Below are 27,758 nucleotides of genomic sequence, written 5' to 3'. Positions count from 1 at the left end.
TAACACAACCCTAGAAATAGAGTTAGAACCAAGTTCTTTGGAAATGACTGCATGCCCTGGAATAACAGGCCACATTTCTGGTTTTCCCTCGTTCTGGGTGGGATGCCCAGGAGAGGGCAGCGTTGGTCAGCTTCTGAATGCAAGGAGGACAACTAGATAGATGGGTGTGTTTTCTCTTGGTAATTGTAAAGAAAAGACAATATATTGGGTTTTTTATTTTTCCGTGGTGTTGTAACTTGGATTGTGGTTTCCTTTACTTGCCCTCTCCCCCTTCCATTTCCTCTGTGTATTCATAAATACACATTTATTTAAAATAATGTGCAAAGTGAAAACTCGAGCAATGACTGCCAGCCTTGCTCTTAACCTGCAAGATCAGGAATGCTATGTAAGCAGAAGGTTTTGCATATATGAGAACAGAACGTGCCATAACTTCACTTCTTTTTCCTTTTTAAGCAAATACAATTGGGTGTTTCAAAGGCTTCCAGGCAGATGCTCTTGATTTATTTTGTTTGTTATTTTTCCTTCTCTGTAAAAAGTTGTTTGGTTTTTTTTTAAACTCTGCTGTCTGAGTAATGTGACTAAATTCAGAACAAAATATCCTTCTTTCTTGCAAAAGTATGCTCCTTTTTATTCTCTCCTACTTTTCCACACTTATTTCTCTCATTCAGAACAGAAGAAGGGAAATGCAGGCCCGGTCTGTCTGGAATCCATCAACCCAGCACGCGGCCGGCAGCAGAGAGTGATTCTACCTGTCCATTACCCAGGCCGAGTGCACAGAGCAAACCAGATAACAGCATATCCCACTCGGACAAGCATGGACCCTCATGGAAACCCTATCACAGTACTTACAGTTGAGCGACACGGTGAACAGAGCCTCTACCAAGCGCAGTCCCCAGCCTATATCCGAAGTTATCAGCCTATTCATTTGGACCATGCTTTAAACACACATCACTGTAGTCTGGAACATAGGGCTTACTCTCCAGCTCACAACTTCCGAAGACCCAAGTTTGGTGGACGCAACTTTTCCAAAGCAGCGTGCTTTTCCCAATATGAGACCATGTATCAGCACTACTACTTCCAAGGCCTTAGTTACCCCGAGCAAGATGGACAGCCTCCAGCTGGCATTTCCTCAAAAGGTCCTTCCCGTGCCTTTCAGCCTGGTAGCAGCATGCTTTTCCCTCCTGTGGTACATGTAGTGCCCTCATCCCGCTTGGAGAGTGGCAGCACCTCCAGCTTTAGCTGCTATCATGGTCATCGTTCAGTGTGCAGTGGATATTTGGCTGACTGCCCTGGGAGTGACAGCAGCAGCAGCAGTTCTGGTCAGTGCCACTGCTCCTCTAGTGATTCCATGGTTGACTGCACTGAAGTTAGCAACCAAGGGGTTTATGGGAGCTGTTCCACCTTCCGCAGCTCTTTGAGCAGTGACTATGACCCCTACGTTTACCGCAGTAAGAGCCCTTGCCGAGTGGGTGAGGTTGGTGGTGCAAACAGGGGTGCAATTGTTCTCTTGGAGGGCCCTCACCAGGACGAGCTTCCAGCTCATGGTCACAGTCTGGTGGGTGCTGACTGCCGGCCTGTGCCAGCTTCTTCCTCAGGGGACCAACTGTCTAATTGCAGCATGGATATGAACTATAGCAGTAATTCCTCACTAGAGCACAGGGATGCAAATGGCACTACCTCAGAGGGAGGACATGAGGCCGCTCCTGGTGCTGCCTTGGATGTTAAAAGGAACTGGAAGAATCCAGAGATAGCAGGGCCACTTATGGAGCAAGCATGTGCATGCTGCTTTGAACTCCAGCACTCTGCCCTGGAGCCTAGCAATGGGACAGCTGACTGTAGTGCACTCTTCCTTAGCTCTCCGCTGTGGGGGACGTGTGGCCCAGGAATAGAACCACAGTCAGGGAACACCCCAGGCTTGTACAGTATTAACTCAGACCACTTGCATAGGACTGATGGGGTAAAATATGAGGGGTTGCCCTGCTGCTTCTATGAAGAAAAGCAGGTAGCCTGTAGTAGCAACAGTGGCAGTGGAGGTGGTGGCTGCTATACAGAAGACTATGCAGTGAATGTGCAGTACACACTTCCTGATGACACCTTGCCAAGCTGCTGTAAGGGTGTATGTGATCTGGGTCAACGCATTCCCATAATTCCTGAAGACAGAGACTGTGAGCTGATCCTACCTACAGAGTGCCAAGGGACCCACACAGGAGGCTGTAGTTCCTGGGATGGAACACCTGAGCTAGATGCTTATCTGCACTGCCAAGGTGTAGGAGAGATACAGGACGAGAGGGAGGTGTGCTACGAGGCAACATCATTCCTGCGGCAGAACTACTCTCAGGAGGAGGAAACCAGAATGCTCTTTCCCAGTCCCACTCTGAACTCTCATAAGCTGATGACAACCACAAAGGCCACAGGTAATATGTGTGCTTTTTTTGATTACTCGCTACTTTTCTGTCCTAGCGTATGAAATGCTGCCAGCTTCCTAGGTACCTGCAGCCATAAAGGTTACTGCCATCCTTTGCATAAGAGCAGGTTATTGACTAGTCCTTCGCCCAAAAGTGTTATTCTCGTTACCTGTGCTCATTTGGTCATAACTAGAGGAATAGAAGATGATAGTTTACTATCTAACCCTAACTATGAGTTTCATACTCATCCTTTGTGGGGTGGGGAAAAAGTGACTGCTAGTACCAGGCCCCTATTAGAGCTCCCACAGCCGGGAACACTGCGCCAGTCATGGCAGCTGTGGTGAACTGCCTAAGGAGGCAAGGCCAGAGAGCTGGGAGGGGGCAGACAAGCTGAAGGATAAAAAAATGCGTGAAAAACCTTGGAATTGCTGTAGAAGAGTATGTGGGAAAGTCTCTGCTGTGGACATACACAAGGGGAAAAAAAGAACCACTTGCAGAATGAAGGAGGGGGGTATTCCTTACCTGCCTTGTCAGGGCTCTTTTTAAGGGTGTTCGTAGAATCATACGATACCCCAGGTTGGAAGGGATCTCAGGCCATCATCTAGTCCAACCTCCTGCTCAAATCGGGGCCAGCTCTGAGATCAGACCAAGTTATTCAGTTTGTCAGATTAGACCAAGTTTATCCAGACAACCTCCAGGGACGCAGAGTGCACTCCCTCTCTGGGCCCTTGTTCCCGTGCTTGACTGCCAGCATGGTGAAAAGATTTTCCTGATACCCAGTCTGAACATCTCATGTTTCAACTTAAGCTCCTTACCTCTTGTCCAAAGTGCATCACTGTGAAGACCCGGGCTCCATCGTTGTGACAACCTCCATGTTGGTATTGCAAAGCTGCTAGGGGTGCCCCCAAAGCCGCCTCTTCTGTAGGCTGAGCAAGCCCCAGTCCCTCAGCCTCTTACGGGGTGACTGCTCCGGCCCTCTGAGCATCTTGGCTCTCTAATGAACTTGCTTTTAATGTCTTTCTTGGACTGGTGGACCCAAAACTGGATGCAATATTCTAGATGCAATGTTTCCTTGGTTTTCTTTATCCTTCAGGTGCTGGATCTCATCCCTTGGAGAGAAGCCAAATCGGTGACTAGGACCTGTCCAGATGATCCCCAATGGAGAAGCGGAGCTTATCAGAGACTCCAAATTCTCATGGACTTAATTTTTTTTAAGCTTTGACAAACACACGAAAGTGGTAATGTGGAGAAGTCCCTCCCCCACTTCCTCTGTGTCCACATCAGCTTGATTGTCTCCTTTCTCCCTCTTGCCTGAAGCCTTCAGGCCTCCATTTGTGTGCAAAGCCCATGTGGGACATGGTGTGGAGCATTTCTGAGCTCTAGTGCCATTTCTATATTAACGACAAAGTGGTTATTTATATTTTCTTTTAGAAGTGACCGTGTCAGCTCTTGCTGAGAGGTAACACGGTGTGTTAAATAAGCCAGGCTATGTGTAGATGCTGTTATCTCCTACTTAAAGGAGTCCAGCCTTTGATAAGCTCAGGGCTACACCTGCCTTAGAAACCAGATAGCACCTTGAAATATAGTAGTCCAGAGGGATACAGCTGCTGAATGGATGCTCAGATACCGACTAATCCTAGTAGCAAATCCTAGTAGTCAGCAATTTGTATGAGAGATTTTGAGGGAGGTGAAGCATTGGACTGTCTCCTTTCACCTCTCCCCTCCTCTCCTTTTCATGCTGCTGTGATGATTTGGCTAGGAAGGGTCTCCTGCCATTATGATATAGTTTTAACAGGGTGGGGTAGGGAAACTGGTAGCTCAGAGAGGTTCGCATCCTCACTTCCTGCTAAACCATGGACCTCATTGTATCTTCTGACTAGTGAAGAGTGCTGGGACCCCTCCTTCAAAACAGATGCTAGAAGAAAGTGCTTAGAAAGGGTAATACCTTTGTAGTTAATGAGCTTTGCCTTCCATAGGAAGTTTTTCAGGCACCTGTAGCCCCTGTTACAGCTGTGGGGAATACTGGCATATGCAGGAAAACAGAGCTTGCAGGGTGCTTGCAGCTTGGTGGCTCATTTTGGAAACAGGTCGGAAGGTGTCTTATTTCCTTACAGACTGCAAGCATGCCTAAGGGAAGCAGTGCTTATCACCTTTTGTGCAGGTGGGAAAGTGAGGGACTTGGTTTAATAATTTTTCTTTGCTGTGGTTGATGTAGCTTCCATACATTGATCTGTTTTAAAAGATTTCGTGGTCCCAGCCAGTTGTGCTTCATTTTTGTCTTGTTGTACAGAGTGCTCTCTCTACCCGTTAGCCTGGGCACATACTTTTGTTCTTGTACTAGTGGGGATGTTTGTTATCATGAGATAATATATGTCCTCACTTCTGATAGCAATTGTTTCCTGTGGAAACAGCGGCTTCTGAGTAAGAGGCTACCATAGCATGGTTTAAATTGCCTGTCATGCTGCATGTGCCTGAGGACACAGTGTCATCCTGTCTGGTGTATTCACAGCAGGAATTCTCCTAAAGGGAAACTAATTATTTAATGCCCGCAGTGCCAGTCTTCTGAAAAGATTTGTCTGAAGTTCAGTATAGTTTGGAGATACTTAAAAAGACATGAAGAAGAGATGTGTACTTCATGTTACATTTTCTGCCAAAGTAACATCCTTGACAGCACTGGGCTAATTGTGAGAACCAGCCAAGTTAACTCGTTTGCTTTGTAGTCCCAAATGAAATATTTTAGAAGAAGCAAACATCTAAGAAATAACAAATACATTCAGCTGTTTACTTTTACTTTCTGTACTCAATAAGTTAGGAAAAAAATAATTCTATTTAAAGGAATTCACATTAAATCTTTTTAAATGAACAAACACCAAAATCCAGCCGTTCAGAGAATTAATAAAAGGCAGTATCTGGGTATAAACACATTGTCTGTGTATAAAGCTTATTAAAAACTTATTAATTCTCTGAATGACTGAAGTGGTATGTATTGGGAGAATAAAGGTTTGGGTTTTTTTGTTTGATTGTTTTTTTCACGTCTTACCTTTCTCCTTCTTCCACTCAAAAGAAATGCATTGTAGAAGCTATGGTATTCTACCGTGGTTATTCTGCTTGGTGTTTTGTGAGGCACTGTCTAAGGCCATCTAAGATGCATTGTACTCTACAACTACACAGCATGTTGTGGTAAAATGTGGTTATAAAAAAGAAATTTGAATATTCTGGCTCATGGTATTCCTGGATGTACTGGTCTCATTCATATGTGGTGGAAATCTCTGCCAGTACAACAGTCCTCTGCAGGCCTTACCACAGATGTACCCTACACTTGTTTTCTGTGTTGGTTTTATATTCAACATTTAGTTAATTCCCTGCTACCTGTATGTCCATATAGACTTAACAGGCTAGCTGGCCATGATAGATGGTTTTTATAACAAAATGCCTTTCTACTACTTACACAAACAGTTGTCATTGTGTTTGGCTCATGAGGCACTATTTAAAATGTTTTTAATTAAAGTTATAGCACTTAAAATTGTTTTGTATAAAATTTGCTGTAAAGATTTGTAATATGGTCAAAGGGCTCTTTCTCCTTCATTACCATTTTTTAAAATGTTTTAAAAGCTAGAAAACATCTTGTATATATTCTGTATATGTATAGCAGCACATTTCATTTATGGAAATATGTTCTCAGAATATTTATTTACTAATATATTTATCTTAAGCCATGTCTTATGTTGAGACTGTGTGACATTATTGTAATAATCATTGAAAATCACTAACATGAGGCCCTGTAAATACATGATAATTGCACACAAAGATTTTACAGTACTTGCCGACCAAAAATGATTTAAGAAAAGTTGTAGTCACCTGCAGTTTGTAGAAAGTGTACAAATGTCCTGTATTAAAAAAAAAAAAAAAGGCAAAACCACACAAAAATACAGTTTTATTGCATATACATGTGGAAGTAGTCCTTCTTGTCTTGGGGGAAAGGACATGGAAAGCTGTGCACCTCGAAGTCTAGTTCTAGATATACTGAGATGAATGTAATACACAACAGTATTGTTTCCTTTTTTTAAATAGTAGACAGTGGATATGGTAAGTACATACACACACACATACGGATCCTAACAAAAATGATCATGATAAAAAGTTCAGAAGTGTTTTTTCTGGAGGCAACCCATAATGTTTTGTCTCAGAACCATTCAACTTTCAGCAAGTGCCACAGTTGAACATCCACTAGAAAATTAGCTTTTTTAACCTGGTATTGTGGGCAGTGTAAGTCAGTACCTGACAGTTTTAGCTGTCTTCCTAATACTATCCCCTGACAGTCTCACCCTGTATCTCAGCATGTCTCACTCAGTGTTCATGAGGGCTGCCTGTTGCTTCAGCATCCCTGGTCACACTTAGCTGATGTTGTTGTTGAGGAGGGGGGGAAGGTAGATATATTCATTGCAGGAAAACAAAGATTACGTAGGAGGAAAGGCAAAGAAGATGTCAGACACAGAAAGAAAAGTGAAGGGTTAGGAAAGTAGTGCACCAGAGTATGGTGTGGAAGAGACGGGGTGGAGAGCTCTGCCAGGGGAAATAGGGAAGGAAATGCAGTGAAGCTGAGACTGCAGTGTGGCAGTCCATAACTAACAGGACAGCACTTTGGCCTTTATTTAGTATGCAGGTTATTTGAGGGGGGGCGGGTCTTACAAGCCCCTGAAGCCTCCAGGCACATGAGGAGTGACACATCTGCTGGAAGGCATCCTTACTTATATTTTGAACCTGCTTGTTCCTTGTAGCAGGGGAACTTAATTCTGGTTTAATTTCAGGTAAAAATAACTTATTATCCTGAAATAACACTGTTTCAAGATCTCAGCCAGCATGATGCAGGTGGATGCAACTGGATAAATCATAGCTTGAATAGTCAAGTTAGCTCCAGTCCTTACCCTGGATCGTGAAATTTCTGGTCTCACTGAAGTTAAAATCACTGCTGTGCTACTCGCTTTTTTTCAGCAGAGGAATTATTTCAGCTTTTTTTCAGCAGAGCAATTATTTGATCATAATTTTTCATTATGATCAAATCATAATTTGATCAAGATGTTTATGCAGACAGCAAAAGAGAGGGGATTGGAAGTATGTGGAGAGCAACCTGCGTGTGCGTGTGTATTTATATAATATATATTTAGATGTTATTATGTAAACAGTTTGCCTACATACAATATTTCCCAGCCATTGATGCACACAAATACACACATACAAAATCCTTTCCAGTCTTCTCCATCGGTTTCTTCCTTCTCCCCCCAAAGATTTTCACCTGGTAATCCCCTGGACTTTCTCACCCTCTCATCCATGTTCAAGTGCACTGTAATTAAATCACCTCAGAATTCAACCAAGAAATAAGTCTTATCTCCAACTCTGTTTTATATGTGAAAACTCCATGTTTGGAATGACAAACTGTTGGACTGAAGAGTATAATTTTGCATGGGACTCTTGCTAGCATGAGGATCAGTTATCATCCTCATCTCAGGTACTATGGGAAAGCCTGGTCTGTGTGAGAAGATAGGCACAGTAATGGAAGAGCAACAGGCAGGAGGGAGTTAAGCAGCAGCAGCAAGCACTTCCCGATCGAAGTACATGCCCTTTTTTTTCCTTGGTGAACAGAATCTCAGCAATTGCCAATGATTATAGATAGGCTTTTTTTTCCTTTTTTTTCTTCAAATTAGTTCATTAAACAATTGTTCTTAAAAAATAGCATAAAACTTGCCATATGTGTTTGGTTGATATGCCTATGTTGACAGGTCACACCTGAGTCTCCTTCCTCTTCCCCCCTCGCCCCCCCCCGCCCCATTTGTTATTGCTGACCAGTGTTCTGCTTTCTCATTTCTTGTTCTGAAGAAAATCATGAGGTGATTGTGATTTTCAGAACAGGACATACCTTTACCCTTGCTGTCCCACAAAATAAGTGCGCTCATACAGTTGTGGGCTGTTGACTGAACTTGAATGTGGTGCTTAGTTTTGTGCATGTGTGCGCGCATGCGTGGTATTCTGTCTCTTCTTTGTTGTGGCTTTTTTTTAAATTACTAAATGTAAACATTTTCTATCAAAAATTACTACTTTGATATTTGACAGGGGGAGGTTCTTTTCACTGTGAGATTCAACATTTAAAGGAACAAATTTGTCACAAAATGAGAGTCCTGTGGGCACTGTAAACCTGCATGGAACCTCCATATGGTAAAACAGGAAAAGCAGGAGCACACTATTATTAATGAGATTGTGCATTATGGCAACACTTGGTGTTTCTGTAACACTATCTCATTTTTGCTGTAGCAATATTGGGTGCATCTGTTAAATCCTATGACAGCTGTTAGGTAACATTGGTTGTTACTTGTGTAGTGTGAAGAGAAAAGCATCCTTAAAAGGATGGCCGTGTTCACACTGTGTGGAGCCAGCCTGGCCTTAGTCTTTGGCCAGGGAGAAAACGGCACACCTGAAACCGGATCTTTTATCTTGCAATGGAAGTGCCGTGTTCCAGAGTAAAGAATACATTTCCCTCAAGGGGAATGAAACTGTTGCTTAGGAAATGACAAAAAAAAAAAAAAAAAAAAAAAGGCAACAGTTCCCAGAATAAACAGAAGTGTAAGAGGAGTCTCATAACCTGAATAGCAAGAAAGGAGAGCAGAGTAACCTCCTCCGTGTAGGGGGAGGCCAATCCCCTGTGACAGTAGTGTTTCTAAAAGAAACTGAGGGTTTGAGCCCTGACATGAAAAGCTGGAGACAGTTTTGATATCTAACACTGGCATTCAGACATTTACGTAAATGTAGCTGCAGATTTGAGAGAGTGTAGCATTTTTTTTGGTCAGGAGGAATTAATGAAAGAAAAGATGAATCTCGCAAGAAAGTGGAAACAGCATTGCACGTTACTGCAATTTGTAGAGAAAACACTGAAAGAACTTTTAACAGTTTGAAAACATGTAAACTGAAAACTTCAGTTTGCTGTTACCTCAGAAATTTCTTCTCAGAGTGATAATGTATTTTCTATATGTAATCATTCTCAGCATTTTCAGCTCAAATATTCTGTTCTAACCTCCACAGTGGACAATCCTGCTGTAATCTGCTGGTGAACTGCAGCAGTTTCTGTCTCCTTTAGTCAACGCTTGTCTACACTTTAGTGATACCAACTGAACTCCTCCTGCACAAACTTTTTTTTTTTTAATAATTATTATTTACAGCCATTTGCTGAACGCAGGATGACTACATATAGACGCGTATTTCAGTGGTGAGTCATTTAAAGTGTGATTTAGTCTGTGTTCTTGTCAGTCTTATTTGGGTCACGTGATAGCCTTTGGATTTATGGTAAGTTGTCTTGAGACTGAAATTCAAAACGCCAAATTTCATCCCAAACCACAGGTGCTCTGTAAAGCTGAGAAAGTATGAGTTGCACAAAAGATATGTGTGTTGGGGGCGGGGGGGAGGCTGTTACCAAAAACATGGTATGGTCTGAAGGTAATTGTATTTTTCACTCTCAAGATCTCAAGGTAGCAGAATGATAACGCTGTGCATAAATGTCTAGAATAATAGTTGGGTGAAACCATCACTGGACTATATTTCATTGGAAGATTGTGAAATATCATTGCTGCAAGGTATTAAGAACTAGTTGGACAAGTGTTTGTCAGGAGTTGTTTTTGCAGTTCACCCTTCCTTTAGGCAAAGTGGTGCACTAGGAAAAAAATCTGTTGGCAGTCCTTCCCACTGCCTGAGAAAGCTGATTAAGCAGAAGATGAAACTGGAATAGCTAGTCATGCTCATTCAGTGGCAGCCAAGTGTCTGCTGACGTGTTTGGCCTGTAGTCAGTCATATAGGCTGCAGATTCAGTACAGTTTCCAGGGCTATCAGTAAAAATCTCCCATTTATGCTATTGCCAGGGGAGCTTGGAATACAGACTATAATTCTGCAATACCACTGGGTTGTCTGCATGAGCAATGCGATAAACCTCCTTAACCTACTGGCTGTAGAAAATCTGGCAGAAACAAGCCATCGTCCTTTTTAGAAAAGACGATGTTAATGCTTAATTGAAAAAGCAGACATGTTTGATGTTAAAATGGTCCTGAGAGTATAGGCACATGAATTTGCAGAATCTGATGAACAGCCTAATACAAGCTAGAAATGAGATTCAAAGGAGGAAAGTCCATTTTAAAGCAATTTTTTCACCAGCATCTTTTTGCCACAAAACTGAATCCGAGTTACCCTCTTCTCAGTGTTCTGCTATTATATATATATATACCAATGAATTACCTTTGATTTTTTTTCTGTGGTTACAGTGTATAGAAAATTTATTTTTCCCAGAGTGTAAACTAACATCTTTTCCTATAAAATGTTAGCAAGATACAAGCATAATATGCTGTATTACATAATGCATTTCCTATACATATATAAATATATATATTACTATGATAACATATCACACATACTTTTAAATAACACAGTCTCTATCCCCCCCCCAACATAACAATATTAAGACAAAAGTACATATAAAATCATTTAGTCAACAAACTAAACTAGTTTTAAATGTAGATTTTGAATTAGGGAGGCCACTTGTCCAGCTGGCTCCCTTCCACCTGCGGCCCACATTTACTGAAGGCTATTGAAGTGACATGCTGCATAAAGTAAGGAGGCAGTCTCACAAATTGCTATGGTGGCAGTACCAGCATAAGTACTTACTGCCTCTGCTTCTGGAGCAGACAACTATATTTTTCCTATGGCTTACTGTCCACTTAGCGGTGTTAGCTCACCTCTCTGTGTAACCACCCAATAAACAAGATCAGAGAACTCTGTTAAAAGTAACTCAAGAAGAAAAAGCGATGGCAATTTTTAACCTGATCAGTTTATTGCACCACCACACAGCTGGTCATACCAACACAACGGAGCGAGGAGGGGCCAGAGCAGGGGCTGGAATGCGTGTATATGAGGCGGCAGCTCCTTATGATGGTTTTGTTGTCAAAACAGTTGCTTTTGAAATTGTGGCCAATGTTACATTTGCAGCCTGTCCAGCCTGTTGAGGGAACTGCTAAGTAGGAGGTCAGAAGGCCATTCAGATACAATTCCAAACAAATTTTTCTTTTTTCAGTTTGTTGAAGGAAAGTCGTTGTGAAGTTATTTTCAATTTGTGGAAGAAAATGCCATAAACACTAATATCCTGAGGTGGCTGTGCCCTCCAGCTGTCAGCACTCAGCTGTGAGAGTCACAGGGGCATTTCTATATGCTGAATCATATGGGATTACAACAGTTGTGCATGTCATACTTTTGTTCTTTCTCTCCCCAAACCCATATAGCAAAGATCATAAAGTGCTATGTTAATGGCTACCATATATGTTGGCGACATACCACCATAACACCAAAGTATTTGTACTAGAAGTGCAAGTGACCATACCACATTTTGAAAAAAAAAATCCATAGCAGAGATCTCCCTGCTCTTTATGGTCTCAGGCCTGTATAGTAAGAAGTGATATTTAAGGGATCCTGTCCATGCATTTCTAGCTATTGCTCTCTTTCCTAATATTAGAGGTATCTAGAATCAGACAATCTGAAAAATTGCGGGGGGGGGGACGGACGACACACGACACATAACAATTTTCTCTACACATTTATCAGTGTGTTTTACCTGTGCACCATCCAATACCTAATGCTTAGTCACGTTCATTATTGCCATGGCCAGTTAATCTGCTATAACTTCTGTTTTTATGGGTCTTTCATACAGAAATTGGATAAACATTCCCTAAGAAAGGCTCATGATTTTATTATTTAAAAAATAGTTGAAGAGCTAAGGGACCAATGCAAAAATCTCAGTTTCTAAATTCCCTAGATTTTGCATTAGTAGCATCAGGGGTTTTTTTGTTGTCGTTTGTAATGGGCTTTCTCTAATTTTATAGCGAAATTAAATTCTTTACTGAAGAAGCGAAGCTTAACAGCTCTGTGTTTTTTCCTTCTGCAGTAGGTAGAAATCACTCATGGCGTCCTCCTGATGTTTTTCCATTTTATAAGCATTAGCTAACTCCTTTATGAATGTCCCTTTGACTGTATATGTTTAACTGCTCAAGAACATTCGATAAAGCAAGCAAACAAAGCTTCATCACAATGTGCTCATAACTTAAGGATCTAGTTCTACACTCTGACTCTCTCCTCCTGGTTTTCTATTAGTGACCCATATTAAGCATGCTTAGGAAGCAAACTAATTTGGTTTGCTGCAACCTGTGAGGTAGACTCTTCCCCTACACAGCATGATGCAAAACCTGACTGTTACAAAGGCAATTTAAAAATTTTTGTTGGATCTGAAACAATGTTTTTTTGGTCCAACCTGATGACACATAAGAGATAACCAGTGTATTTTACAACTCATCCTATCTTGATTTTAGGCGATACTGTAATTATCTTTTCTTGTATGCTTTCCAGCAGCTCATGCACGAAAGTACTAGATGTTCCCACGATAGTCCATTTTTGATACAAACAGTTCCATAATTGCTAGTAACGTCTTGTTTCTATTAAGCATTTATTGTGGTATTGTTCAACTGTCTCTGGCACTCATCTGTGGTACATAAATGGAGCTGGAATGAATTCAATTCAGGTAAAAGACCCGATCTACAATGGCAAGTAAGGCACAGTATTTCATCATTTAATTCTTAGATGCCCTATTTTTTCAAGGAAATCTATAGACCTCATGAAGGGGAGTTCTATGTTCAAAACAGAAGGGCAGATACTATAATGAGTTTAAACTCCGTGACAATTTTCTTGCTTTTCTTAGTTATCATCTTTTGCAGATGCATTTAATAGTTGTTCTCTGACTGCAGGTCTGGTGTATACAGACCACTGGTATAAGTTTAAAATTATATTTATTCCTTTTGTCTTAACCAGAATTATTGTATTTTAATGGCTCTCACTGAATTTCCTCTAACTTAGTTTGAGGAGCTGCTCACTCAGTAAACTTTTCCAGTCAATTTATCTGACTTCTATATTGTCAAATTTTTCCTAAATGTATTGCTGATCTGGACTTGCTGAGGCTGAAAGACTCACTGTTGATCCCCAGCGGTGGGGTGAGAAGTCTGAGCATTGTGGGTCGACAGATATTCTACCAAAGAGGAGAAATAGTTAATGCTGTCTGTTGCAATCAAAGACAAATTATTTCACAGATCAGATCCCCACTGATGTTTTAGTTCTTTGACAATTAAGGGCATTAATCTTAAAAATGCAGTTCAATTTTAATTTTGCAGGCAAGGAGACACTTTTTCTTCTCACAGATAAATATCGAGGCAACTGTTATGTATGTGTTCAGATGCACAGCCTGGCATAGGTGAGATGTTGATAGCAGACTACAACTTTGTAAATAGTTGAGGCTGCTGAGATCAGTATCTTTAACTTCAGAGTAAGAATTTGTGTTAGTCTCAGTGGATTTACAATTTTTTTGGACAATCCTTTAAGAAGCCCTAAGCTTACATCCAGAATGAATGCAGGACTTCAGACTGGAGTATAATAGTTTTTTTAAAGGCTCACTGTGAATACGAACAAAATTATCATAATCATCGTTGAATGATGGGTCAGTCATAGTAATTTAAAAGTCTTCATTGCTTGTGCAGACCTTGACCTGGTGAGCATTACTCCATCGAAACTCACAGTTGCAGCTCAAACTCCATAGAGTGTTTGCCTCCAGAATTCTCTTTGATTTTTATTTGTACATCTCTGTAGAAACAGCAGAGCACTGGGCAACCAGGCTGATAGTTTCTCAAAGTCTCTGGCTCCCATTTTACTGTATAGTACCGTTTAGACATGTTTACCTTAGGGCCAATAAGCTCTGGCTGCTGTGGCAGCTGAACAGGTTATCAGTATCATCTACTGCGGTCTTCAGCCTTGAAAATAAAGGGACTAAAGTATTCTCATAGAATACAGTGGTACAGGAAAGTAGGACACAAGAAGTCCTCAACCAATTCAATTACTTTTGGCAGGGGTACGGGACATTTTGAATTTTACAGTTTTTTACATATATTTCAAGTGCAATGGTTTAAAGGCAGTAATTAAGAGCACTACAAATTTGATGAGCACTGGACTATTGCTGCAATTAAATCTGTTGTCAATAGTGTACTCCAGAGAAGAGCAGATAGGCAAAGTCACTCAAAGGCCTATGGAAATGAACTTTTTGGAAAACATATATGAGATTGGGAGAAAAAAAAAAAAAAAAATTATTCCCAAGTCACCTGGATTTTAAGACGACTGATTCTTGTAAAATAAAAGACACTTCAGTTTCCCACTAGTGGGTTGCAATCATCTTGTTGACTTCGAAGCTTTTTCTTGAAGATGGATATCGATGTGGATGGCTGGTAAAATATACTCCAGATCTCGCCAGCGGTAGTAACCTCACTGGAATCTTCTGTTTCAGTTGCAGATGGTATCTGGTGGGATCTAGGAAACAAGTATTAATTCACTGTAAGCATTAAGGTGCTTGGGAAGCTGCTACTATTAATATGTCTGCATAAATGCTACACTGGTAACGCCAGCAGCTTACACTACATCTGTGACACCTTTTCTTTCTACCTGCTGCACAGTTATGTAGGTTTTTGGAGTGTTTGTTGGTAGTTTCTTGATCAAATGAAAAGTTAGGCATTCTGTTGCTAGAATAGTTGCTACCATAATGAAAGCAGTGACATTAAGCTAAGAAGTCTGTACATATTCTATTACTAATTGCTATTAATATAAATTAATTTCTTTGAATATTTAAGCCTCTTTGTGGTATGTAAATACAATAGTCAACATTTATGTTTTGTTGATAAAACTCACCTGTCATTTCATTCAATGAGCATCCATCTAGAGGACACAATAACTATTTGGTATAAGTGTAGAGAAATGTAGTAATAAATTTATGTTGTTTTCAATAGGCAAAAAAAAATTATACTGGCAAAGTGTCACACCATAATACAGAGTTTCATTTTTGTGATTCTTTTTTGAACGATTTTCAATATTTCAGTAAAAGAAAGTAAGTATTAAAACTAGCCTATATCTAAGTTTTTTCCCCCAGTTCCCCGATCTGGGATGAGGTTTTCATTTTTTCCCCACAAAGTATCATAATTTGACCCCTTCCCACCAATGCAAGATGTCTGATTACCTTTTCCTCTTTGCTGTATAACATCATTCAGTATGAGAAACCTTTTTATTCCTTAAAAAAACAAATTTTGTCAAAACAAGACCATAGCTTGGTCTTGAATATATAACTTGGTTTTGAACATAACCAATCTGACAGCCTCAGAAGGCTGAGATATTAAGTGTACCAGGTTTCACACAGAGCTGTCAGTTCTTCAGTGACAGTTTTGTTCCATACTCACCTCATGGTTATGTGGAGAAATATCTTTGCTATTATGGCTGTAACACTTAGGATGAGCAGTGCTGTGAGACTGTATATTGTCCACTCTGTAAAAGAGAAGAGGGAGAGGGAGAGGCTCTGAGTACATTCATTTATTTACAATTTTAAAAGTAAGAATATTGCACAAAAGAAACACATAGTCTTCTGATGCTTTATTCAAAACTGTAATTTGAAGATGCCTTAAACTTTTAAGTATTTTCTGTAGAAACTGTGTAACTCTCAATATCAGAACTGGTTTTTCCCATGCAGGACTGCTCCCTATAAAATTGGAAGTTGGGAAAATCCAAAGCATATACCAGTAAAATTATCTAACCAGTATCTAGGAAAGGAATCAAAACTCACGCAGAGAAAAATTTAAAAGCAGACTAAACATACTAGAAAATATGCTACCAGTAGTACCTCTGTGTTTGCAAGGAGATCCCCTAGTTTTTATCAGTAATCACGTAAGTAATCACTAATTAATGTATTTTACATTTCAATTTATTTCTGGTTGGACCAGTACGTCAAGCAGGACTTAAAGAACAGCTTGACACACTGCAACATTTGAACATTTCACCTATTTAAGAGATTGGAGCTTGAGGGAGCTGATTTCTAAATTAATACATCACCTTTTCATTTGGACTTCCATAATCTTGTAGTGGGAGGCTACAGCATGTCGAGATGGGAAAAGGGGTGGCACTAGCATGTAACTGACATATTTAGCACACTGAACAGCCTTGCAAGGACCTTGAATTACTAGAACAACTGAATAAAAGCTGTCACCTTCAGAAGTCCTGAAGCTCAAAGGAGCAAAAAAAAAAAAGACACATAAGTTCCCTCCCAGCCAATGCCCCTTCTTCAAAGGCCCCTTCCTCATTTGACTGTTCAGGATGATTTTAACTGTATTCTCATAACTGCATAAAATCAAAGGGTGCAGTTTCATCTTAGGTCAGTATGCCCAAGCTAGTTTAACACCAGGCAGTTTAAATATTAGCTGTGGTAACTCAGGCGCTAGCCTGGGCTTAGTGCCAGAATATCTGCCCAGAACCCTACGCATGTCCTGCAATCTGGATAGTTTGGGTATAGGCCGCTCATGTGCAGTCATGTCTTTATGCTTCAGGTTTGGAATGCAGATAGCTTCAGGATTACAGAACTATTAAGAGCATCCGTAGTGTGATTGAGACCCAGCTTCAATGATATGTAAACCCGGATGCCCAGGGTAGTTTAAAGATAGGAGAGACCAATAGTGATAGTCACCAAGAGTGCATTTCCAGTCTTCTATTATTTACAACTCAACAGTTTCCTGAATGGTGTCTTGAAGCTGAGTTCTAGACACGTGACAGTTCTCAGTGGCATCTCCCCTGCACCCATAAACTTGCTTTGTCCTTGTCTAGCCCTCTTTGTATTACTGCTGTAGCTTTTGTGAATTGGGATAACTGGGATGCATCCAGCATCCAGGCACTTCCAGACTCTACCAAAGCTTGCTCTTTTTTTCAGCACCTCTTGCCACTTCTATGGTAGACACTGGTCTCTGAAGCTCATTCTAGTAAGGAGGCTGCTCTGACTCACATCTTATTCTGATGTGCTTTCATTCTCAAGGACTCACCATCGTCACACTATTTCTAACTGATTTATGCTGAGAAGTGAGTTCTGAAAAGTAATGATGAGAGCAGCACAGTTAATGGTAATTAGACTAAATAAAAATTCATCTATTAGTAAGAGGCACAGTGGATCACATAATGTGGAGAAGGAAGCAAAGGAAATAGTGACTCTGGACTGTGCCTTGAAAAAAAAAAATGTTTTTCCTGTTTCCACATTTTCATGTAGTATTACCAGGCATGGAGCTACTAGGATGACTTGGGCTGGTTGTGATGACATAAAGGATCTTTGATGACCGGGCTGCATTGATGCTGAGATTTGCTTGTTCATTTATCTTCTCTGAAAGTGTCTGATTCATTGGAGTCTTGTTTTGATGTACATTGTCCTTCACAGCTGAAAACACAAGAGTATGATTACAATAACAGTTTCTTAAGAGACTTAATTGGCCTTTTTGTGCTTGTAAACAGACATGTGCTGTTCCCTGGTTTACTTAGAGAACTCCAATAATCAAATTATGTCTGATGCCAGAAAAAGCCTGTAATTCACCAAATTGGGGTGCTCAGAATTTTTCTGGAAGCTAACTATTCATCATTAACCGTTGGTACAAATCAAGGAGTAAAATGTTTTCTCCTGATGACTTTCATCTGAATGAAATAGATTGTTGGAAAGAGCCAAGATGAACCAAGATGCAGAGAGACTACTGGGTTTTTCCAGTTTTGTTTCAGCTTTATCATTTTCCAATCTGTTTCAAAAGGCAGGTATGTATAGGATTGAATTTTTGAAAATGTAAATTTTGCTATTTATGATATAGCTGACTAGGGTGTTCCACATTGAGAGCAATCTTAGTGAAGCTTTTACCCACTGAGCAGTGGCAACGAGATAAATGAAACACCTGTAGACATGACAGTTGAAGTATTTGCTCTTTTCTTGCCACTTCAGAAAGCTCCTGTGTGAATTAAATGCTTTAACAGCTTGTTGAAAGCTAGAAACAGCAAAATTAGCCTCTCACCTCTATATCTGATAGCAAATCCCTGGGCTTGATTGATTTCATCTGAGAAAAAGTACAAAATGACAAAATCCAAAGAGATGTTAAAGGTGTGGGGAGGCCGGTTCTTGCCATTAAAACGAGCTAGAACATGATAGGTATAGCCATCCAGCAATTCCACCATATCTGTAGCATCTTTGATTTCAAAAAGGGCAAAGCTGAAGTGGATTCGAGATGCTCCTGGAACTTGTATGGTCCAGTAACAGACTTTGCCTGTGCCATACGTGTCGGGAAAATCTGGGGAATAGATCACAGCTGTAGCAGAAGTGTAATTCCCTCCACAGGCACCAATAAGGGCTGTGAAAAGAAAAGAGGGCGAAAAATGAAAAAAAGAGGTTATACATTCATTATGCACAGCTTTAGCACTCTGTAGCTTCTAATACTCTAACATGACTTGAAGGTATAGACTTGATACCCCAGCAGGATGCACTGTCTCTCGGATTAGTACTCTTTACCTTCCACCGCACTGGGAGCATCTGCTTGGGATACACTCATTCTGCCTCATTACTCTGAGACCTACGTATCAGTCTTGAATACCGCAACTATCCTTACGTCCTTGCATGTAACCACGTACCCTTTCCTGCATCCCTGCAGAAACAGGATGAAAGCTAAATCACTGATTCAGGAACTTCTACTCCGTCCTTATCAGGCAGGAAAGTGGATTAGTGACTCTGTTGAATTACTGAAATTCCTTCACAGCTATATCAAACTGAAAAACAAATCTTCACAGAATAGCTGAGGTTGGAAGGGACGCCCAGAGATTTTCTAGTCCAATCCCTCTCTGCTCAAAGCAGGAGGTACTGTGTAGTTGTGTTTCGAGTCTCCAAGGATGGAGACTACACAAACTCTCTGGGCAACCTGTTCCAGTGTCACTCTCACCATAAATAAAGTTTTTGTTTATATTTAAATGGATTTTCCTGTATTACAATTTGTACGTGTTGCATCTTATCTATTCACTAGATAACACTGAGGTGAGTCTGGCTTCATCTTTACACCCTTCCACCAAATTTATACAAATTGAAAAGATCCCTCCTGAGCCTTCTTTTCTCAAGGCTAAGTAATCCAAGATCTCTCAGCCTCTCCTTGTATGAATGATGCTGTAATCCCTTGATCACCTTTGTGGTCATTTATATGTGCTTTTTAAGCATTCTGTCTTTTGATCTTGTCCAATTCATGTCTGACCTTACCTTCCCTAAGTAACTTGAAAAAGATCCTGTTACGAAGTCTAAAGAAAATCTTCTAGATTTGTTGTTACCTTTTATATTCAAAACAAGTACATGCCCAGTAAATCTTTATATTCCTTTACAACTATCCAGATTCCCAGTGCAAACTTATTTACCAATGAATCCAGAAAGAAACTCAAATGCCAGCCAACTGACTTGATGCATATCTACATACACACATGCATAATTTTTAAAATGTATTGTATGTAGGTATATATGCATATGTATCCCCTAAATAAATACACAATATTATACATATATAATAATGTATTTCATGACAAAACTGTTTGGATCAGAGTTAGCACTCCCCCATATCATAGGCTGATGGACTGAAGAATCAATTATTAGAATTATTTTCTCTGAAAGCTTAATTACTGCCCTGTAATAGAGGCCTGTGAGAATGGAAATAAAGGAAGTGTTTTGAAGTGTCTCAGTTTTCACAGGTCTCTGAGAAAGAGCTTTAATAAATACAAATTAAAAGAGAGCTGGGGAAACAAGAACAAGAAGTAGCATATGTCTGCCAGAAAAATCATATGAAAACATTTCTCTCTTCTTCTGGAGCAAGGCCTGATCACAGCCTCAGCAAACCTCACACTTCAGTGCCACACTGTGAAAGACCTTATAGAGGAACTGAAAGAATATGAAAGAAGAATACAGAGAATGTGAAAGACCCCACAGAGGTACTAAGGCCCATAGGGGAACTTGTGTTTGGCACTTACTCCATGCTTACACGAGCTGGTGATTTAATTGAATATATAGAATTGTTTGGATAGAATAGATTGACTTGATAGAATTGAAATTTGTTCCCGAGATATCAAATTTCCTCTTTACAAATGGCTTATAGGTATTGTTACACTTGGCTGTGCTGTTTGTAATTACTGAATCACAAGATGTTCTTCAAACCAGCAATATTAACTAAGAATGCTAATGACTAGTGGTCCACAGATGCCTAACAAAGTACAGCATTGCCCCATATGGAATGGAAATGCTTTCCCTCTCTCATTTCCTTCTAGAGCTGGCAGAGTTCTGTGTTGCGGGTCTGAATGTTACAGCTTTAGGCCATGACAGTAGTACATAAACACATAAGGTTAATGGGGGTGTGTGTGAACGCACAGGGATCAGGGTGAAGGTTCTGGGGCTATGACATAATCTGGAAAAGAGGAATGAGGTGAGCAGGTGTTGCTCACGAGGAACAGAAAATAGGTGGCAGTTGCTAGGATGACCTCTCTTACCCAGCCATAGCTCTCTCCCTTGCTGTTTACCAGAGAAGACAGTGTGGGTCCTCAGGGTAACATCTTGCTCAGCCCTCAATCATGCCAGAAAATGAAAGCTACAAAGGAAGTCCTTACCCATCGAGTATTTGGGAGACCAAGAGCAGAAGGAAACAGAGGATGCTGCAGTGTAAAGCTACATGCTATCTCAACACTGAAAGCAACATGCAACTCTGGTGCTTCTCTTCACATCTTGGGGAGAAGGTGGAAGTGGGTTGAGTGACTGATTGATTGCTCTCTCAACTGAAATGTCTTTCTGTCTCGCCAGTTGGGAACCAGAGGTTTAGACTAAGGAGATGGGCAGTTTGGTTGTGTGTTCATAAGGTGGAAAATGATGTCACTTTTAGTTCCAGAAAGTTTATAACTCCACTTAAAAGGTAGCTTCCACATCAGAAGCAGTTGAGATCTGAGAAGCAGCAATGTATCGGTGCATACTGTGAACTTTTCCAGTACTCCTGGCTATACTGGGAGCCTGTACTGCAGCCAGACAACCGTGTATTCATATCATCAACCTGTGAAGTTACATGGCTGGCACTGGTATGTATACTGAAGAGTATAAAGGAGGATTTCTATGTATAAGAAATTATGAAATCAACGATGGTCATAACAGCAATGTAACTCGTTTGTACTTTTGCAGTATACTCCTTCCTTGTCCCAATTCTACTACACTGCTTTGTGTTGTGTTAACTGGGTTATAGCAAGTCTTGTCTGGTTTAATACAAAACCCAAGTTGGCGTAGACTGAAATTTTATTTGAGCTACCTCACTTTTAATCATAAATCTACTCTTTGGTAAGATCAGTTCTGAAGGAGCCTTTCCGTGACATGCTGTTTGTGATAGCTGACTTTTAGCACCATTTGTGGGGAAGTAAGAGACAATCTTTGGAGCAAGAGTCAGTTGCCTGAGCAGGCATCATTTCTTTGAAGAGCTATTTCACATTATTAATGGCTATAAATTTTATGCAGAAATGGAAAACAGCTTTATTTTATACTGAATTTAGGTGTTTTGTTGTTTTGTGTGCAACAGTTGTCATCATTGCATTTAAACCCTTTTCCCTAATTTGCTGAACATTTGAGGCCTCTCCTTTGGGAAAAACTGAGCCTGTTTCAATACTTACTGTCAAAAAGAATGACTCTGCCATCTCCACCACAGGGCTGAGTATGGTCTCCAAAGCAAACACTGTTGCATTCCGTACTGGCTGCCTCCCCATATCTCCAGTAGTCAGGATTATTTCCACAGAAACAAGCATAACCCGATTCCATGCCTGCAAACTTTGTCAACAAAGATACATAAGGAAGGAAGGGATAATATTTAAAGGAGTGACAGCAGGAGATTGTATAAGCAAGAAAGCTGGCAACAGAGTATGTGTGTTTTGGAGAAACATTATTAATCAGAGGTCCCACCACAAACTGTTTTTATTTGAGCTGTCAGGATGCTACTTAAGACTAGTGAGAAAGATGGAATAGAGAGCAACTAGGGCATCCCATCACTCATAACTGCAGTAAGCAAGCATACTTTCTCCTGGCATCCTGGCATTATTAATTGGTCGTTTGCCCAGATTCCTCTGGATCCAGAGAGAGGGCTAGGTCCTATGGAGTGGGAGTGAGACCTTAGATCTCTTAAAGGTAAAAAAAAAGGGGGGAGAGGGGAGGGAGAACTAGGATAAGAGACTTCTAGGCATATTGCCATCTTCTGTCTTTGAAAACATTTTGCAAATCTATGTCAAAAAATCACCTTAAATTGTTGACTTCGGCAGGAACTGATGCATGTTTGGATAGTAAGTTTATTGGAGGTCTCGCTGGTGCCAGTCAAAGGTGGTGGCTCTCCATGGTCCTTGTAACACCCTAGATTCCCTGGCACTGGAAAGAATAACAGACAACAATCATTCTAAAAGTGTGCCTGGAAACACCTGAGACACAGACCACTTTATGCACTACTTGGTTACTAAGCACCCCTCTATATGTTCTTGTATTGATTTCACCGTATGGGAAATGTTATTCTATGCTAGATCCTTGTCATATTTTCCAACCATGCCCAGGGACAAATGACAGATGGTGAAATAGCATCGTATCTTCTTAGCAATATACCTGAAATATTCTGTAGTTGGTTTCTGTATGCTGCAGTAATATAGACAAGATAAATACCTGGTTCATTTCTCCTGATAGAGACAATTAAAAAAAAAAAGAAAAAAGCGCATTGAGTTCAGAGATTTTGTGGGGTCTTTTGACTATGATCATGCATATTCTAACAATGTAAATTAAACAGCATGATTTCTGCCTGATCTTCAAAACAATAAAGTTCTGGAAGTTTTCTAAACAGGATATTTGAGAAAGGGAACCTAAACTGTTTTAGGATGAAGTTTGGCAAGTTTTATGGGAGGGACTATAAACTTATATAGGGGAATTTCCTAATATTTAAAACTCAAATTCTGATATAAATTCCAAGTGTCATATTTTATGGTACGTACAAAGAGATCCAAAGTGAGCAGTATTACTTTTTTAAAGAAACATCTGCTGTATTAATACAACATTTCAAGGCTCTTTGGTCACTGTGGGAGGTCAGAAAGCATTTTCTCCCTTCAGTGCATAATTTCTTTTTGTTTTGGTTTGTTTTTGCACTTTTTATCAAAGTACTAGAATTTAGACATGACTACTAGAGAGGATGTGGGGTACAATATAATGCTGTGCTAATGGCATAAAATTATCCTTTCCCTAGTTGTCATATCTGCTCACATACTTGAAATTAAATCTATTACCAGACCTGTAGTCAGGTAATTTTTATCCCTGTGCCAGATTGACAAGGATTATTTTTTGTCCACCTAACCTCCACATCTCTATATAACATGTAATGCGGTCAGAGAACTGTATGACAGTTTTACTTGTTCAGTCATTTGTTATTTCAGTACCCAGTAAACTCTGAACTCTCTCTTGCACAGCACTGTTTCAGGTTTTTGACTTACCAATAGGGTTTTTTTTTTGTAAACTGATGTCAGCTTACTGTTAAAATCTGAATCATCCTGACATCTGGAACAGTTAACAGTTCTCTCTCAGAACCTGCTCCCAGACTTAGGCTATGTTGCCTAAGGCAGCTTCCTTATTTTGAGGAAGAGGGTTAGCATATCTATCAGTGACAAGCAAATATACTGGCATGTATATGATTATACTCTTAAGGAGAGTGATTATAGTATTACAAAGAAAAATTAATGAAGTTGGGAAGAAAATTCAAGTATGTATATTTTTTGAATAATTACATAATGTTGTTTCAAATATTGTTCATAAAATCATTTTCATTTATAAGAATGATACAATTTCAATTATAAACGCTTGCATGGAGTTATGGCTTTGATATGCCCTGCAGCAACACGCATGTAAAAGTACTGAGACTTCAAGTTACAGCCTGATTTAACATACCTTTGGAAATCCCCATTTGCAGCCCCACCCCAGCCAAGTACAGCTGGGCAGGTATCTCTGAGACAGCTCAGGTTTTTTTGTACAGTGCATGATTTTACTGTCCTGAAAAAGCTTCCTACTTCACTAACCTAGCTCATTTTCCTAGGAGATCTGGGATTTCCTAAAAACACAAAGCAGCTTTATTGGTGAGACCCTTCAACCTTGTCTCCAGACAATTAGTACTTCAGTATGTGCCACGCTAAGAAACTAGACTAATTTGAAAACTTCTTACATACATTTTGTAACTAAATCAAGTGTACCATTTAGGTGCAGCCTAAAGCTACTTAGTCTCTTTGGTGTCCCAGCAGTATTTTAACTTTCTTATATCTAGCAAACAATATTAGTATCATGTGATTGGGAATAAACCAATCTAGCCCAAGAGCGAACAGTAATTTCCATGCCAGTGCCTAGCTCTTCAAATTACTTCAAACTCAATAAATTACATGAGCCCAAGGATATATGCTCAGCTAAAAGCACTTTAGTAGTCCCACATCAAATACATGATTAAACACTCTTCTGAACTGGGACAACACATGAAAAAAAAATTACTCTTGTACATGCATATGTGATTTTCGATATGCCTATGGCAATTGATGGGCTGGTCCTAAACTTCAGACACCACTGAGTTGCTACTCCAGGGTAATTAGAGTACATAGTATAAGCATAATAGTAGAGGGGAGATCATTTGTAATCTGAGTTGGAGAAGATCTAATTGGCAAACAATGCTTTTATATCAGCAGTGATCTCAAATGACTGCTTTTTCACAAATATTTTTAGAATACTAGAGTAACATGCTCCTCATTCATACTGTATTAAACTGAATCAGGCTGTATGCACAGGGAGCCACTCAACATAAATCTAAAACAAGACAGTGTACATTTATGTATGTGGAGCAGCTCTGCAGAAAAAGCCCTGGAGATCTTGATGGACAGAGCTGAACATGAGCCAGGAGTGTGCTGGGCAGCAAAGGTGGCCAACAGGTGTGCATTAAGATGAGCACAGCCAGATCAAGGGAAGTGACTGCTCCTCTACTCAGCACTTGTTAGGACCACATCAGAACTACTATGTCCAGTTTTGGGCCCACCAGTCCAAGAAAGACATTAAAAGCAAGTTCATTAGAGAGCCAAGATGCTCAGAGGGCTGGAGCAGTCACCCCGTAAGAGGCTGAGGGACTGGGGCTTGCTCAGCCTACAGAAGAGGCGGCTTTGGGGGCACCCCTAGCAGCTTTGCAATACCAACATGGAGGTTGTCACAACGATGGAGCCCGGGTCTTCACAGTGATGCACTTTGGACAAGAGGTAAGGAGCTTAAGTTGAAACATGAGATGTTCAGACTGGGTATCAGGAAAATCTTTTCACCATGCTGGCAGTCAAGCACGGGAACAAGGGCCCAGAGAGGGAGTGCACTCTGCGTCCCTGGAGGTTGTCTGGATAAACTTGGTCTAATCTGACAAACTGAATAACTTGGTCTGATCTCAGAGCTGGCCCCGATTTGAGCAGGAGGTTGGACTAGATGATGGCCTGAGATCCCTTCCAACCTGGGGTATCCTACAACTCTATATGTATGTATAAAACTACATATATGTGTGTGTGTATGTGTATATATATATATAAAAATGCAATGACAAATCAGAAGTATTTCTAGATAGGTAGTGACTGTTTAGTTACTCTGACCTTTAAAAATTTCCAACATAATATTTTGCCTTAATGTTTAGCCTACTAAAGAATCTTGGCAAAAAAGAGGTAGTCAATGTTCTGCTATTACTGTTCATGCTGATCAGTGATGTCTTACTGTTACACTGTCTTCAACTGTTTGTATCTACTTGTTTGCTTGTGCCTAAAAGGTCACCTCTTTTGTGCAAGCATGCTATTTTTCTTTTAAGCAGCATCTGTCATAATCAGGTCCTGGCAAACACCAGACGTTCTGCATATTACATGTTATGGCACATATATTAAAGCATGGGATTAATCCTTTTGAGCTTAAAACCATGTTCCAGCTGTGCTCATCTAGCTGTCTTTCAAGAGCCTCCTAGCTTTTTGCAAAGGTAATATGCACCTGTATTGATCACTTACTTGGCTCTGCCATTTAACACCATCAATGTTTCAGTAATAAATAAATTTATTACATGACACACATGCACACAGGAAATATGATTCCAATAATGAAATCTGCTTATGGTGAGACTCATGCAGGCCATAAATATGGAGATGCAATTAAGTGGGACAGCAAGCCTTTATTTCTTTTACCTTTTGGGAGTGTAAGTTATTTCCTTTGAATTTCAACTAACCTCATTAACAACAAGACCAAAAAAGTCAGGAATAGCTGCAACATTGAAAACAAACCATCTAAAGCATTTATTTCTGAATTGTCCATGTGAGAAGCACATGTTCTCTCAAGATTCAACGCTGCCTTCTTGCCTTTTACTTTATGTCCATTCCAGTCTGCATAGCAGACAAAGCCATTAAGAAGAGGAGAGGAAGAAAAGGAAAGACTAAGCTCCTACTGGGGTAGCTACCACTGTCTTCTGTGATTATTCCCATCCATCCTCATCTAACATTGCTAAATTCTGTATAGCATGTTTACACATGCAGAATGCCAGAACACATTTCTGAATTAATCTTTTAGTGTTATGTATAAATATTAGCAAACGAGACACGATATAATCATGTGAAATCATCATCATAATGAAAAATTCTTAGCTGTAGATTCTTAATTATTGCTACAGTGAATCATTGCATGCAAATCTCTCCAGGCAATCAAGACACTTCATGTTGTTGGCACTGCAGTGGTATTATGTGGGTACAGTTTATAGGTAAATTATGCTCCAGATACTTGGCTTTTCTAGTAGTAAACATAATTATGGAAAAGAAGCTTATATAAGACAATTTTTTTACTTCTCTAAAAATTTCAAATAGGATTTCTTTACACCATTGCTTTCTTGGTCCATCACAGAACTCAGTTTTGTATTATGCACTTTGCAAGTTGGTTTTGATGGTCCTATGATTTAGCATCATGCTTACTGAAAACAAAAAATCTGGTGAAGAATAAAAGTTTTTTTTTACTTACACAGCTTCATAAACCATGAGGTTTGTATTAAGACTTGGATGGGCTTGCAATGTACAGTTTGTTCTAAATTGCTGCAATTCCTTTTTCTAGTATCCAGTTTCAGTGCAATGCTTGAAGCAGCTGCTACTGGTCAAAAGGACATTTTGTAAATGTAAGTCTGGATTATCTGTGCAAGTAAGTGTCCAAGTTAAAATCCTCTGCTCCCCACCACAGAGAAAATGAGTGAGGCTGGTTTTAAAAGGATCCTTTGTGTAGAACAAATGGAGTGGAGAGAATTTGCCTTTCAGCTTTTTTTACTGGTGCCATATCCAGAGAATTTGTTAACATCTGTGGTCTTTAAAGAA

At 40.0% G+C, this 27,758-nt stretch overlaps 2 protein-coding genes across 6 annotated transcripts in view; one reads left to right on the top strand and one right to left on the bottom strand.

Moving 5' to 3' along the window:
* Window positions 1-6,351, top strand: part of ZNRF3 (zinc and ring finger 3) — a 90,267-nt gene extending 83,916 nt beyond the window's left edge. For both annotated transcript variants that reach the window (XM_075769877.1, XM_075769876.1), the window contains exons 8-9: window positions 669-2,414; window positions 3,499-6,351. In XM_075769877.1, the coding sequence (XP_075625992.1) occupies window positions 669-2,414; window positions 3,499-3,542 (1,790 nt within the window). In that variant the 3' untranslated portion in view covers window positions 3,543-6,351. The remainder of the gene's footprint in view (window positions 1-668; window positions 2,415-3,498) is intronic.
* A 2,893-nt stretch (window positions 6,352-9,244) lies between these two features.
* The window catches only part of KREMEN1 (kringle containing transmembrane protein 1), a 35,204-nt gene continuing 16,690 nt past the window's right edge, over window positions 9,245-27,758 (bottom strand). For 2 of the 4 annotated variants that reach the window (XM_075769878.1, XM_075769880.1), the window contains exons 3-8: window positions 22,634-22,758; window positions 22,017-22,170; window positions 18,371-18,703; window positions 17,596-17,754; window positions 15,746-15,830; window positions 14,095-14,828 (exon numbers count right to left, since the gene is read on the bottom strand). In XM_075769878.1, coding sequence (XP_075625993.1) covers window positions 14,666-14,828; window positions 15,746-15,830; window positions 17,596-17,754; window positions 18,371-18,703; window positions 22,017-22,170; window positions 22,634-22,758 — 1,019 coding nt within the window. In that variant the 3' untranslated portion in view covers window positions 14,095-14,665. Of the gene's footprint in view, window positions 14,829-15,745; window positions 15,831-17,595; window positions 17,755-18,370; window positions 18,704-22,016; window positions 22,171-22,633; window positions 22,759-27,758 lie in introns of all 4 variants that reach the window. The other 2 variants (XM_075769881.1, XM_075769879.1) reach the window with 2 other exon arrangements.

Source organism: Balearica regulorum, chromosome 17 (genome assembly GCF_011004875.1).
Source record: "Balearica regulorum gibbericeps isolate bBalReg1 chromosome 17, bBalReg1.pri, whole genome shotgun sequence".
Taxonomy (NCBI): Eukaryota; Metazoa; Chordata; class Aves; order Gruiformes; family Gruidae; genus Balearica; species Balearica regulorum.
This window is presented reverse-complemented; position numbering and strand designations above follow the sequence as displayed.